General features: G+C 41.2%; 1 protein-coding gene across 1 annotated transcript in view; it reads left to right on the forward strand.

Moving 5' to 3' along the window:
* The window catches only part of RPS6KC1 (ribosomal protein S6 kinase C1), a 518,969-nt gene that overhangs the window by 22,500 nt on the left and 480,719 nt on the right, over positions 1-15,750 (forward strand). Inside the window, exon 2 of the mRNA XM_086927875.1 lies at positions 2,901-2,936. Coding sequence (XP_086784001.1) covers positions 2,901-2,936 — 36 coding nt within the window. The remainder of the gene's footprint in view (positions 1-2,900; positions 2,937-15,750) is intronic.

Consider the following 15,750-nt stretch of genomic DNA (forward strand, 5'->3'; position numbering starts at 1 on the left):
ATGCCGATTCTTGCCTTGGTGTTGGTGTCTTTGCCGCCCTGTCTGTCTATGACACTTCCCAGGTATGTAGAGGCCCCAACCTCTTCCATTGAATCACCTGGAAGATTAACTGCATTTGTTCATAATCTATATTGTTTGGTAGTAATACGTAATAACAAGTTCAACTTTTATATATATGTATTGGATACATATTGCATAGTACGCATTAACCCTCTCTGGGTCTCTAGTTATGTTTTTTCTACTTTCCATTGAAAATACTTTTTTGGTTTGCTAATTCCTTTGACACCATTAGATGACTCTGCATATAACTCGGAAGCTTGTTGACACATCTGCCTAAGTTTTGATATGTCAAGTGTTATGCTCATTTGTCCAAAGGGAAAGCGTGATACAGGAGTTCTAAAAAGAAGTGTTTTCCATTTCAGCTCCTATATGAATTCTAGTCTTATTTCCAAAAAATGCTTCACTATGGAATTTTACTAAGACAGGAAACAACAGATTAACTTGAAAAAAGCCCTTTTTATGCATTGCTATAAGTCAGTTAAGTTGTTTTTGAAATATATGCATTATAAAAACATTTTGAGCAGACTTTGCAGGAATAAATTATAGATATCTTAGCCATTAGTTCGCAAATGATTCACAAATCTGGACCCGCAGATCCCAATTTGAAAAATGAATGACTCCTATTGGACAAGTGAACATTTTGAACTTTTTTCCTTTCCATGATCAACAGATCCTCTGAGACTCTGCACAACTGGTTTTGGTAGTACATGGGCCTGACCTTCTAGGTGCCTGAATAAGATACAGACATTACCTTGTTCTCACGAAAACCTTCCAAAGCGGTATCCCTGTGCAGTTCTAAATAGTGTTGCTAATGCTGAGCTCAAACAGAAGGGGTGATAGTAGGGCACAAATGCCAATTTAGATTTCTCCCCTGTGTCTGCTGTAATAGGAGACCGTTTGTGGGTACCATTGTTTTCGGACCTGAAGAATTTTTAACCATACAGAACTTTGGAGGTTCCATCTGGAGCCAATAGGTATGCGCACAATGAAATCTCTGTGGGAGGGGGCGCGCCACAGTATTAGAAAAAAACCCATAAGGAGCATTGTAATAGTGGTCATGTGGGGTTACCAAATAACAGGGTGATGAATGAGAATGTATAAATTTAAAGACAACAAAGTAACGAGTACCACCATGAGCAGGGCCTAATGGAGTGTCATTATATATTTTCTAGATGTACATGCAATGAACAAAGTCCTGAAGAAGGTGCAAGATTGTGTATGTCACCGAAACGCTGCGTCGACAATTTGTTTGTTTTATTTTTAATTTTAAAGTGACCAAAAGAATTGTTTGCAATAAATTCTGTTTGTTTATGATTTTAATAGAAATGTCTTTTTAATTGTGATTACTGATTTGGAAATAATGTACACCATGACCCAAATAGAATACTGATATTTTAACCATTTTTTTCAATAAATCATTGAAATTTTAAACTCATGTGTGAGAATGTGCTCTTGTTGAAGAATTGTCCCAAAATAGTTTTTTACATTTGGTAACTCTTGCATTGACCATACTCCTGTTGGGTGGGTAGGGCGCACTAAAATCTAGTGACCCATGAGGATCATTATCCTTGAAAAAGGGAGGAAAAGGGAAACCTGCTGTTTGTTGACATTGTAACCCATCCCTTTTCCGGTTGAAGGGTAACTCCCTTGTGATTTTGGTACCATTGTTTTGGGACCATTATATACTGTCACCATCTTTCTTACACATCCCTTTGGTTGCCCAGAAAGCTTCCCAATGCAGATATAGCTATTCAAGCATATTGAATGCCTTCTCCACTTTCAGCAATCGTCTGTTTGTGTTAGCTCCCTTATGGCCCATGCTGCCTCATTTTTTACCAACATGATGCACTTCATGCGACTGCTTCTCTTCCGTTATGCTGATTGTGAATTTTGTGTGCGGAGTCTAAGTGACGCAATAAGCATGTCTTGGGAGTAGACAACTCATTACATTGTTTTATGTCTTCCAGAGAAATGTGTTGTTTGCATTTCTCAGTTCATGTGTACTTTTTCTAGCAATAGAACATCTAGTAAACTCTGTGATTTTGCATTGCTTTTAGAATAAAGGCTAAGTCTGTGTGATCACAGTTACAATTCCAGGCAGCGCCGCTGAGGAAAGCAGGAGGACATCTTAGTCTCATCTGACTCTAGCATAACTTAGATAGCTTAGCCATGCCTTACTTAAAAAAATGTGTGGTGAAGAAAGATCATTCTTTTTTAAATAAAATCAACAAATTGTATGTGTGTTAAAATTAATACACTGATATTGTGATAACATTTATGATTTCAATAGAGCACTGCACAATCCTAACCTAAAGCAGTCCCATGGTGTATGTACATTTTATTGTTTCCTAACCTGGGTATTACCGCCTGGTGATAAAGTGTAATTCTCACTGTGGTGCGTAATACAAATTGTTGGGCTTGCAACTCCTTTCCTTAGCAAACTCTAGAAGCGAATGAGTCCAAACAGAGAATGCATAGGCTCGTACCAAAAAATAAAAGTTTTGGGCAACTTATTTTGGTGTTAAATCTGTTAAAATGTTAAGTTTAGGATGTTTCCAAGTTGCTGAAATATCTGTCGCCTTTATTGGCTTTTACACAGTTGTGGCAGTAAAATTGATTCGAAATGTTGCAGATAATTCATTAAATTTACATGTTGAATTTTCTCAGTTTCTTTATCTTTTGCAGTTGATCTGTGTGTCTCTTTTTCGTAGTTCTAATCAGAAGTGCTCTTCTATGTGTCAGACAAGTAAAAACCTATAAAACATGTGCTGTGTGCGCTCTCCTGTCTCTTTGCTGTTTTCAGTTTGTATCTGCTAACTACTTTTCTTTTGTTTTTTCAGATTGTTTCAAGACGAAATCCGGATGACGTCCAAGAGGTAGCCTGTTTTAAAAATTGATGTTGTGGTTGGCAGTGTACAAATATGTAGTTAATCCAACCCCCTTAAATGTTGTTGAGCATACCGGATAACAGCCTCATTTCTAAATCGAAATACTTTGTTCATGCTTATACAACAGAAATGTCGTTCTAATGTGCTAGAAATATTTTCCTCTTTGCAGTCAATTACGTTTAACTTTGTCTCTTTGCAGTAGTAAAGTTTGGAGGTACGACATGCTTTGACTATTCACAATCGTGGCCAGGCCATTTATCCTTTTGCCTGCCTCAGTACTATGAAGATTAAATTAACATTTTTGTGTGTCTTGGAGTACTCCCTTACGTTGAAAGTTAGAAGTGATAGTATATGTATATTAATCAAGTAAATGCGAAGGTCGAACAGGAAGTCCTTTACTGAAAAATACATTTATAATCTAGTCCTACTCCAGACCTTACAGACCATTATTGAGGTATTCTTCCATGACTTACATAGACTACGTTAATGACCTTTTGTATGGTTTATCTTTCTTTGAAAACTCTGAACATAAGATATGTCTGCAATGTCAACGTAATTCTAATGCTCTAAGCACTTTTTATGGGGGTCCTTTAACTTGTGTTTTTCCGATTGAAATCTTTTTTGGGTAACCGACTTTAAAGGTGGCCTAAATGAAATTACAAAGGCAACACAATAGTATTCATAGTTACTCTAGTCATGTGTTTCAATTTCATTACTGTGTCTTCCTATATAAAATTAAGTTATGCTTAAATTCATCCCTGCCTAGCGATCCTTTCACATTGAAATGTATGCTGTGTTTAAAGGCATCTTTTATGCTAGCAAGTGGGTCATTTGTAATATGATTTGGTTGTCAAAGGGAATTAATCCTGAAATCTGCAAAGCATTGATCAAACAAATAAAATGGTAGAAAAAGGAGAAACCGGTGTACACAAAGCACTTATGTTGTTTGTATGTGAATACATTACAATTGTAGGGTACATTCAGAAGCAAAAGCCCAGCATACATTAACCATGTACACTAATCAGAAATCCATAAAAACCTCATAAATGAATTCATGTCAAGTCTACTCTCTTGGTGAATGGAATCAGTCCCTTGTGCATATCCATCAACCCACTGATCCAAGTGTTAGCTTGTGCGAAGTGCAACACCTTGTTTCTCCCTTTAATACCATTTTCTTTGATTAATCACTTTTGAACATCTCTGGATTAATTCCCTTTGACAACTAAGTTAAACTATGTCCAAATAATATAATAAAAATGATCACCTTGCTAGTATTTACCTTATAGGTTAATTTAACTCTGGCTCCCTAGGGGTTATTGGGTTGCCCATCATCTATATGTGATGGTGTTTGTAGGAAGCCATTCTGATAATTAGTGGTACGGCTGTTAATGCATTCTACTTCCTTTGCTTTGAATCCCTGGTATCTGATAGTCTATTGCCTGCTTACACATTGTGCATATGTGTGTGTCTGTATTACCTGTATACAAGAGCATGATCCCTGCATTGCCATTGTCTGTGTGTTTCCTGTATTACACTTCACATGAGCAATGCACTACTTTAATCCTAGTACAATTTTATTATATATATATATATATATATATATATATAAAATATATTCTTTTTATATTCACATTCACCAGTAGGTAGTTTTAGTTAAGACCATATTTCCATAGGAAAAGCATTTTTTGACTTGCCTATAACTTTGGCGTTGTTTGATCAATCTTCATGACATTTTCCAAAAGAAGTGTCAAGGTAGGTTCTGGTTGTCATGGAAAGTTTGGGGTGATTCGTGCAGTGGGACTGAGAATTTTGTTTGCAAAATAAGGTTGCGTTTATAATGTTAATTCCCATAGGAGCCTTTAGCCACACTTACAGCCCGAACCGCTGAACAAACTTACACCAAATTTGGCAGGGAGGTAGATGTTGGTTCAAGGAAGTGCATTTTGCTTAATTGATGTAAATCCGTTTAGTAGTTGTTGAGAAAATTAAGTTTACAATTTTAGTTATGTCTCTGGCCACGGATATTTCGCGGTGGTTTTGCGATTAATTGCAAATGCATGCCTGAAACAGGAATGCTCCGAGTGGCTGGACTGAACCTGAACAGAAAGTTGCGGCCATCAATTCATTGCTCGGGAACGGTACCCAGGGCTGAACATTTATGTGAAAGCCCACATAAAAGATCAGGGTGGAGATACGCTGACCCAATGGTTGAGAAATGGGGGTGTTAGTGACACAAATTATGTGTCCAAGAGAGATTGTCTCGACAACGCGACTACCACCGTGGGCAGCCCCTGTCCTCGTCAAGTGTACCGTCGTGGGGACGTTCTGATGAATATTTTTCTAGAGTCGTTTATATAGTGCTGTATCTACTGTTATGGTTAGAATTAATTATATAGTTTTAGTTTTTGAATGTGGTGGAGGTGGCTATTGAATTCCTGCTTTTGTTTTCTGTTTTCGCGATGTGTCCACGGGGAATGCAATTACCATTGTAATTGCGATCTCCGGCCTCACCGTGAAAATATAAACTCTGTTTTAGAGATTGTTTTTTTTATAGAAATCTCTAGAAATACATGATTTTAGAGAATACTGTCAGAAACCCCTAGTTTGTAAAATACTGCAATATATGTGTATGCATGTATTTTAGACTTTATGAAAAAGGCACGATCGTTGCGGTTAGCAACGTCATTGCAATGACCTGAATAACTGTGCGATCAGAAAATATGTCTGAAAGATGATATTTAAAGAAACTTGGTAGAAAAATATGAGTTTAAACATGCTTTGAAAGAAGTATGTATATAGTAATATGTCTAGCGCAATGTTCACAATGGACTTTTTTACATATTATTTTTAGATGTGTAGGTGGCCATTGAATGTTTGCTTTTGTTTTCCTGTCTCGCGACGTGTCCTCGGGGATCGCGAAGATCCCCAATAAACAAAAAAAAACCTTTAGAAACAAACATCACAATATTTCGGTTACTAGGGTGGCTCTGACAAGACCCGGAGCGTTGTTTGTGTGTATATGGATGCTACACATTAGATGCAGACTTTCAGGTTACTTAGAAACACGCTGTTGTCTTCATCTGTAAAATGCACTCCATCATTTCTTTAAATTCCATGCATGTCAAAACCCAGATTGTTGTTATAGATACAGCCCATGTGATGGTCTCTGAGGAATGCAGAAGCAGTTTTATCAACATATTTCCTGGCTTTGCCAAAATGTGGGCAGAATTGATTTGACCACTTACCATTTCTGTATTTTGGTATATATTAGAGTACACCAAGGCAGTGTGTGGGAAAAGCAACACCAGTTCTGCAAAGGTTTCTTTCATTAGAATATCCAGCCCTACCCCAGTCAATGTGCCTATGTTATTGCCACCACAGTGCACAATCATGAGGGAGTTTACAGGGATGTTATAGTTATGAATTAGCATTTAAAAAAACCTTAGAAATTCACTGAAAGAAACATAGGTTACAGGGACGTTATAGTTAGGCTCCGATTTCACTCTCACAAAGCTAGAGAGATTCAGCAGTTATGGTTAGCTGAGCTAACTATAACTCATGGCCCCACAGTGCTCTGCTTATGATCTCACATATTGCATCACTCATGACATGGTCTGTGACATCACTGAAGACATCTCAAATGATATATATATATATATATCTATCCAACGAATGCAGGAAACCCATTTAAAGATGGCCTCAGGAAGAATCAAAGTAATCACTTTATCGAATGGCAGTGTGCAAGCAGGCGACTGGAAGGAGCACACATCAGGAAATCCTAACGCCAGACGCGTTTCGAGAGTCTCTGCCTCCCTTCTTCAATGGCGTGCTGTTGAGGACAACTGAAAGCGCTGTTCCACTATGCACCATAACTAAAAACACCTGCCGAGCTGGGCGTAGCCCACCGCACGGCATTTTGGTTGTTGTTGTGCACTGTGTCCCTCTCATGTGAGCGCGCCTCTAAAACACATTAAAGTCCCAAGTGGGTTTGATGAAGGGCACCCAACAGTCACCTGCCCTGCTTCTTTACTGACATCGAGAAAGGGCAAAAACCACCCCGCAGTGGCGTCTACCCGGCTTCCTCCTCGCATCCCAAACCTCGTAGTGGGGGTATATATATATATATATATATATATCCCGAGGCTTGGAGGCATTCAACTTGAAAGGGTCACCGCCTTTGTCTACTTGGGCAAGCTTGCAGAGTTACGGCTGGCACACCTCGTTGTTTGGACCTTCAAGACTCTTACAGATCGATCTTTCTGACGATTCTATGACACATTGCGATACTTTGACGATTGTGTGACGCATTGATAACTAGGTGAAGAGCGTTAACTGCCTACCATTTCGCCATTATCAAGATTAATCTCTGCCCATCTCCAGAGTCTTTTATAAATCGTCTTCTTCATCACCGTATCAGTTGATGGTGGATGAATCAAGATTCGCCATGAAACAATACTACGGATGTTAACAGAGTCCCAGGCAAACGATACCTCAAGGACCCTTTCTTTGGGGAGTTACAATATCAATTCTTTCTGTCCTGATGATGGTCTTAAAGAGTTATCCATAAAGACCGAAACGTCGACTTTCAGCCTTATCCAAAGAAGAATTTATACATCTGTATTTTGGATAGGTGTTCCACAGGCTTTACAGAGAATTTGATTTGATTTCATATATACTTTTCCTGTATTCCTGTTTGAACATATATTTATCTGTATTGTATTCTTTTCCCCTTATGATTCAATTTTGATAAAATCTACTGCTTTGCTTATACACATGTCTACTGGTTATTGTTTAATGTCAATTATTGTCATGTTTATTTAGTTTTAATTATATGTTTGTCTACATGATTTTGTGAAATTAAACTCACTCAGGACTATTAATTTACCTGAATCCAATTCACTTGCATAACTATTTAAATTTAACTTTCAAACAAACTCCCTTGGAGGCAAATTTACCCATCCTATAATAACGCAGGGGCATCCAAAAATGACCACACTGGTCCCAGTACTCAGACTCATGCCACACACAGAGTCCTTTTGCCATGCACGTGCTACACCCTCACTACACATACACACACTCAATACACAACCAGATTGTGAGCGCAAGTTTCTGGGGTTTACATAATAGCTGAACTTTACGCTAGAGGCGTAGACTGCACTCTCTGAAACAGAGATGAGGGCCTGGTTACACTGAAGGTTCACATTATATGGTACTCTGCCACCATCACTTTCTGATCTACTCAGTGCACTTACAGTGGTCTAATATCCAACATGAGGACACACTGGTCGCACCCATCGAAGCCACAGTGCAGGGTTTGGACCTTTTATTACCAGGTACAGGTCAAGACCTCTGCAAACATTTTAGATTAGTGTGACGCCATGGCAGAATAAAAAGTCAGGGATGTCCGTTTCATAATCAGTCAGGCAATCAGTGCAGGCGTACTAGTTAGATTGCCATGCAAGGGCCATTCCTATCTGAATAATATGCATTTAAAAGTGCCACCCGTAATGATTATGTGTCATGTTTTGAGTGGAGAGTGTAACTTGATATCTGATAAAGCCCAGATAATGGTGTTTTTAAAGTGTGTTATGTGTTGTGGTAATATCCTGAATGTAAGGATGTTTAGTGTGTGTTTACCAAATTAGTATTTTAACTTCTTAAAGTAATAGCTATATGAGATGGTTGGGCAGAACTAATCGAAAAAGAAGTAATACAACAATTGCAACTATATTGATTGTGAGCTGGTCTGTGGCTAGGTTCAATTACAATGAATTGTATTTTAAGCATTTATATAGCACTTTCTATCAACGATGAAGCTCTGAAGCACGTATGGGTGGGAGTTGTGCAGGTTGTTAAAGTGTTGTTTTGTTGAGTTGTCTGTATGGGAGGCTATCTGGGTCTTACGTGAGGTTTGCAGTTGTGCCCTAATTGTTTTTTTGACAAATTTGTGGATCCATTTAAGCATTAACCTAGAATATACTGAGCACCTTTGAGAGCTTGGGTTGGAAGTTATCCAGATGTTTAAGTTTGGTTGGTGGGGTATTGGTTTGTAGCTTGGCCAAGTAGGACCCTTCATTTTGTTGTGAGGTTCACCTCAGAGCAGTACGGTGCAACATAATTTGGAAGTCATAGCTACGGTCTGAACAAGAGAAATATAAGCTTCAGAATTTCAACAAGAAATCCTGGGGGCATCCCATTGGGGAGATAGCTACCCAGAATCATCAATTTGCGAAATTGATGTCTATCGACCAAGGTGGAGCGGCAGAGGTGCCACCCAGTGCAACATGGCTTCCAGCATTAATATGCTTTTAACTTCTCTAACTAATGATAAAGAGTCAGTCAACCTAGGAAAGGAGGTGACCAACTGACTGGCAGTCTGATATGAGTATGTGTGGGGTTCACCCATGAGTGACAGAGATGTAACCCAGTGCATGGTACAACCTTTGGGGAACCCCCAAGTGAGCTATGTTTTTTGCCGGGGGACCCTCACAAGGACTGTGGGACACAAGCCTCTGGAACAGCTGCTTCTCATCCATGAAATGTTGAGTCTGTGTGTCCATCAGAGGCTAAACTGACTCACATGGAAGGCTGTCTCCTAGCTACCAGATTATTATGGAACTATGCCCTTAAGAAAGACTGTAAGGCTCAGCTGTTAGAGGTGTATCGGTTTCGGTTTCGTTAGCTTTATTCGATTTTGAAGTATAAAATTATAAAAGCACATTGCAATATATAAACACCATTACATTTCATTTCATCTCATTTTACAGCATGTAATATCATAGCTTAAAATATTAATTCAGGTACCAAATAGATCATTGCGGAGTATATTAGGTCAAGTCTGGATGTTAGTGCCCCTCACCCTGGAGCCATTTCAGCCCAACCAAAAGTTACTCTCTTCTTTAATCTTGTATAGGGGAGAAATGATTCTCTGGGATAAAAGTCAGATAGTCCCCAGGTGTGTATAGGACCATCTCCTATCTGTGGTTGCCAGGTCTGGAGGTATGGGACAACATTACTATTTCTAAACTTTATTAACACCAGATCGCCAGGTATCTCTTTTCGAAGCGGGCCCAGCCAACCCACCCTTCTAACACTTCGTATTCTACCGTCGATATCAGGAGGCAGGGGTCTATTCTTTGTTAACCAAAACAGTGTCTTATTTGTTAGTTCCTGTTGACTTTCTGTTTTTCCATTAGTAAGTACTGGGACTCCGGAAAGGACACACACAAACGGGGCAGCCTCCGGTGGTAGTTGTATGTGGTTAGTTTTTTGTGGAATGTTCACTGGATTGGGGAGTGACCCTTTGGGTGGTATAGTTACTTTGTTCAGCCCAGTTTCAAGGGAACAACTATGTGGTGTTATATGTTTGGTGGGCACTTTCTGGATGGTTGGAGTTAACATACGTGAGGCTACTGGTCGGAGTTGGTTGATGTTACTTTGGGGAGTTATTAAAGACACTGCAGTATTGGTTAGAGGCTGTGGGTGATTGGAGCGTACTATACTTTTTAGAAGTAGTGAGTTTGTCTTGGTCATTTCCTCTATTGCCACGATCCTATCCCCAAGATTGTTCATTCTTTCTATTAGGGGATGTATCAAAGAGTTGATCATGGTTTGTATCTGGGCCAACAGGGTTGAGGTAAGGGGTGCAGGGACTAGCAGTTTCACGGGATCCTTACATGTTTCCGGGGAAAGGGTAATAAGCAATGGTGAGTTCAAAGTCAATTTTTGCTGCTTTGCTTGGCTGCCTGTATGTTTATCCGCAGGTCGTTTCCTTTTACCAGAAAGGTCCGGGAGGGACATTGTAGGGTTCGTGTTATCTATAGCTGGTGGAGAAATTGGCGTACCCAGGAGATTTCCATATGGTGGGGATAATATGTAGGATTGGGGACTTGTAATGACTGTAGGACGGATAGAAGCACTAATTTGCTCAGGGGTGGTCTCGACGGCAGCATACTTGGTTTTGCATAAACTATTAAGTTCCTCCAGCAGTGATAGACTTTGTGGAGCGGCAGCTGACTATGGGGGGGAGGAGTCACTGATAGAACAGTCTGTAGACAGTCGTCTTCGTTCTGTTCTTACTGTTTGTTGGACTGTAAGTGGTGTTGTCTTGGTGAAGTAGTGGACCAGCGTCCCCTTAGCCAGGTCCCTTGTCAGAGTAGACTTTTTTCGGCCCCTCAAACCTCTCTAACCTAGCTTCCTTAAGACAGTTGGGTTAGAGAAAGCATAGGGCTCCAGTGTCCTCAGGAGCGGCAAGAGGCAGCTCCCTCCAATCCTGGTGCCTCTCTCATGCAGCATGAGAGCAGCACAAGGATTGGTTCGTTCAGTTTCCTGGAGCTTGCCCGCCCGCCAGGGGAGAAGACCCGAGTGAGGAGGAGAACATCGTGCCAGGAAGAAGGTAAGTGGAAAGATTTTTTTATTTTTGTCCCCACAACCCTCCTTCCATGCCATCCGCCACTGACCACTGTTACGTCCCTGTGTGGATATAGCTTCAGTCACAGAGTTTGACTCCGCTTTTGTGGCAGCTGTATTTTAACAAACACCCACTCATTTTATGGAAATATTTTATGTGTTTTGGGTTTCTAGGATGAAGTTCTGGCAAAGGGAAATGGGAGAAATTCATACTCAAATAATGCATGGTGCATTATAAAGATTTTGGGATTAATGTTTAAGGATAAAACAGAAGAAATGGCTTTGTATTAGTAGAATACCATCCAAGCCAACATGAAACGAATAAAAGCAGTCACTGACATGTGTTTTGTTATCATTATAGCTCTTCAGAGAGGTTTAGCTTTGTCCAGACACAAGGGAGCACACAGTACAAGTCAAAAACAAAACCCTTTGAGGCTTTGAGTGCCACATAAATTATGCAAAAAAGAAGCAGAGAACTCTGGGTAGTTCCCAACTTTAGGTGGAGAGCAGCTTGTGTAAAGCACCAGAAACACTCTAAATCTACTCACCTCAAATGTCTTCTTTCCTGGCTAAGTTTAATTTGATACCATCACTGTTGACATGATCCAATCTTCTTTTGTAAACATTGCTCGACAAACGGTTATACCCTTAGAGCTATGAATGTAAGTGCAAAATAGCTCAGAAGAATATGAAGCGACTTTACTGCTATTATACATACAGCCCCACAGGTAAAGTAAGCTTGTGTTATTTGCAACATTGACCCTATACCATACACTTCATAGGTAGCCTAGTTCATGTTGACTGTGTACCACAGGAACAATGGTAACTTATAGTGCACATGGTGATCAATCTTTATATATGAGTTCGGGGAAAAGCAAGTTCCTCCAGATTCTCAAGCCCTGATACTTAACTACTGCTCTACTACAGACAGTCCTGACAGTCTCAACAGTCACTGAACCTTTATTGAGAAATGAAGTTGATATGAGTACAAAAGTGGGCACTGTTAGCAATGTTTACTCTAAGGAGAGAGTTTACTCGGTACCACACTGTTTGCTAACATTGAAACTCTCATGAGAAATACACCACAGAATATTAAAACGTTTCTACTAAGAACAGTGTACACTATATGCAAAATGTGTCCAAAGAGCGACTGTTCACTTAAAATATCCAATGTCTGAAGGTGCTAAAAAGCACACTACCTACAGCCTTCATACTGTTGTGAAAACTTTACAGTTAGCCATCCTTGTGAAGCAAAACAAGCACACGTACATAGGTTCGTACCTGGTGCACACAGTCTTCTATGTTAAGTAGAAATTGTAATACTTAGACAATTCTGTTCTATAACTTAAGGCTGCTTACAATACTTAGTATGTAGTACGTAGAATCTTTGCCCTGCTGGAAACTTTTTCTACAGTAACAAAAAACATGTGTGGAAAATAAAGTTCCTATAGACTGAGGTAATATTCAATACAAACATTTATAATGTGTTCAATATCTCAACACATGTCTGATGCATTAGGAGCACATGTGTTTTGAAAACACAGGCTGTACAAAATTAGATAGAAAAGCAATATAGTAGTAACCCACTAGAATGTAAACTTTAAAACAACCTAACACACTCATCAGATGATGTCATCAATGATGTAATTTGAGATGTCATCAGTGATTTCATAAATGATGTCATAGAACTTTTCATGAGTAGTGTCATATGGTAGGTCATAAACAGTGCATTGTGGAGGCGCAAGTTACAGTTATCGCTGCTAACCATAACTGGTGAATTTCTCTTATTTTATTTTTTGTTCAAAATATTAATGTTGTCTCTAACATATTCATCTAACTATAACGTTACTTTAACCTTTGTTTCAGTCATTACATAGACACACACACACGCCTTATATATACTTACCTTGCGATGTAAAGGCATGCATTGTAAAGGCATTTTCGCGGTAAAGGCATGCATTGAAAAGGCAATCATTGGTAAAGCCATTGCATGGTAATGGATGTGTGACAAAGGCATTACGCTGTAATGCCCGCATTGTAAAAGCTGTTTCCCATCGAGCAGAGCTCCAGGTCTTCGAGTACCTTATTATCTCTGCAGGAGAACCGAAGATGTGTCTTCTCTGCTAATGCCCATTCAACTATATCCTTCACCAAACTGGCCACCGTGGATCTCAGTGTGCCTTGTCATCCCATAGCAACACACCTCTTCGCCAGGAGAAGGGCTAACTTGAAGAACTTATATTGCATTTTTCCTTGCTTGGGGTGTCCCTTGATACCCAGTTAGTCTGTTAAGAGAAGCCATTGTTTACCCAGTCACCAGCCATATCTCCGCCACCTCTTCCAGCTAATGTTCCTGTACCTCATCACAGTGCACTGCCATGTGAAAGAATTTATCTCCCCCTTTTCCATAGCGGGGACAAGCAGTTGAGCGATCTGCATATATTCTGTTGAACTTGAGGGGCGTGAGGTATGTGTGGTGAACATTATGAAAATGGATTAATTTAAACCTTACATTTCTGGAGATATCCTTAACCACTGCACAGGTCTGTTTCCATTCCTTATCGGTGAGTTGCTCATGGAGTTCCTTCACCTATGTGTTCCTAGCTGCTCCTTTAATTTTATTTGCTTTATATTACAGTGAAAAACATGTAGCAGTCTGTCATATTTACAGAGTTCTCATGTTCTCTGGCAATGCACATTCTTGAGCCTGACACTGCTCTGCTTTAGGGTCTATCAGGAATGCTCATAAAGTCCAAAAAATACATTTTTTTATCTAATCTGCTATTCTGCTGAACCCAGGCGATCGCTGAGGCTTACCTGTGGCATCAGCATCTAAATGTCCAACTTTCATGTCTGTTTGAGGCTGTGTAAACATGTGTCACAGTTTGAATCTATAAAACTAGAAGATCCACCTCCTTACCTCCTGACGAGGTATGGTTGGTGGAGCTTTAGACAGTGTTATCGGCTTCACTTGGTGATGTCTTCTATTGTACCGTGTTGTTTGAAAATTGCATGTCATTTTTCCATTGCTGATTTTTGTTTTAGTAAAATGACCCTCTGTTATATTTATGGCACCCTCTGCATATTTTTACAAAATACAATATGCCTCCATGCAGACATTTGAGAAATGTTGCCTTTCATTGTTTTCCTCATTTAGCTCATTTAGACTCTACAAAAAGCACCTTCCTATATATTGGTTATGCTATTTTTATCCTCTATAGTTTGACTGCGAATACTGCATATACCCAGAAAACCTGCTTTCAGATCTCCCGAGGCTTCTCCGGGAGCAACGCTCATTCTTAGATCTCCCGAGGCTTCTCCGGGAGCAACGTGGATTTTAATCCTTAGACTTTTAAACTCTGCTTACCTGCACTGCCTGCCTTCAAGCGCTTCGGACCCAGCGCTCAGATCCTCCCGGCTGCCCCCTCTCCTGCACGCGACCCAGACCGCCTCCGCTGATCGCCCCCTCCTTGCCTGACTCTCGGAGTGGGACGGGCGGCTCCTCCATCTTGGGCGGGTCTGGGCTTGGCGCTGCAGCTCTTTGGCTCCTCCCCCCCTGGCAAGTACTTTAGGCACTCACCTGCTCGCACGCCTAAAACCTGCTTTCAGATCTCTCGAGGCTTCTCCGGGAGCAACGCTCATTCTCAGATCTCCCCAGGCTTCTCCGGGAGCAACGTGGATTTTAATCCTTAGACTTTTAAACTCTGCTTACCTGCACTGCCTGCCTTCAAGCGCTTCGGACCCAGCGCTCAGATCCTCCCGGCTGCCCCCTCTCCTGCACGCGACCCAGACCGCCTCCGCTGATCGCCCCCTCCTTGCCTGACTCTCGGAGTGGGACGGGCGGCTCCTCCATCTTGGGCGGGTCTGGGCTCGGCGCTGCAGCTCTTTGGCTCCTCCCCCCCTGGCAAGTACTTTAGGCACTCACCTGCTCGCACGCCTAAAACCTGCTTTCAGATCTCCCGAGGCTTCTCCGGGACCAACGCTCATTCTCAGATCTCCCGAGGCTTCTCCGGGAGCAACGTGGATTTTAATCCTTAGACTTTTAAACTCTGCTTACCTGCACTGCCTGCCTTCAAGCGCTTCGGACCCAGCGCTCAGATCCTCCCGGCTGCCCCCTCTCCTGCACGCGACCCAGACCGCCTCCGCTGATCGCCCCCTCCTTGCCTGACTCTCGGAGTGGGACGGGCGGCTCCTCCATCTTGGGCGGGTCTGGGCTCGGCGCTACAGCTCTTTGGCTCCTCCCCCCCTGCCACGCCCCCCTGATCCTCCTCCCCCATGTGTCCCTACATTATGGCTCCTCTTTTCCGGCGGCGCAGCGGACGGGCGCAGCGGGCGCGACAAAGGCGCGCCGAAGTTGCGCCTAAGTTAAGCCCGTCTGCGCCCGTCCGCGACG

The sequence above is a fragment of the Lissotriton vulgaris genome, chromosome 6 (genome assembly GCF_964263255.1).
Source record: "Lissotriton vulgaris chromosome 6, aLisVul1.2, whole genome shotgun sequence".
Taxonomy (NCBI): domain Eukaryota; kingdom Metazoa; phylum Chordata; class Amphibia; order Caudata; family Salamandridae; genus Lissotriton; species Lissotriton vulgaris.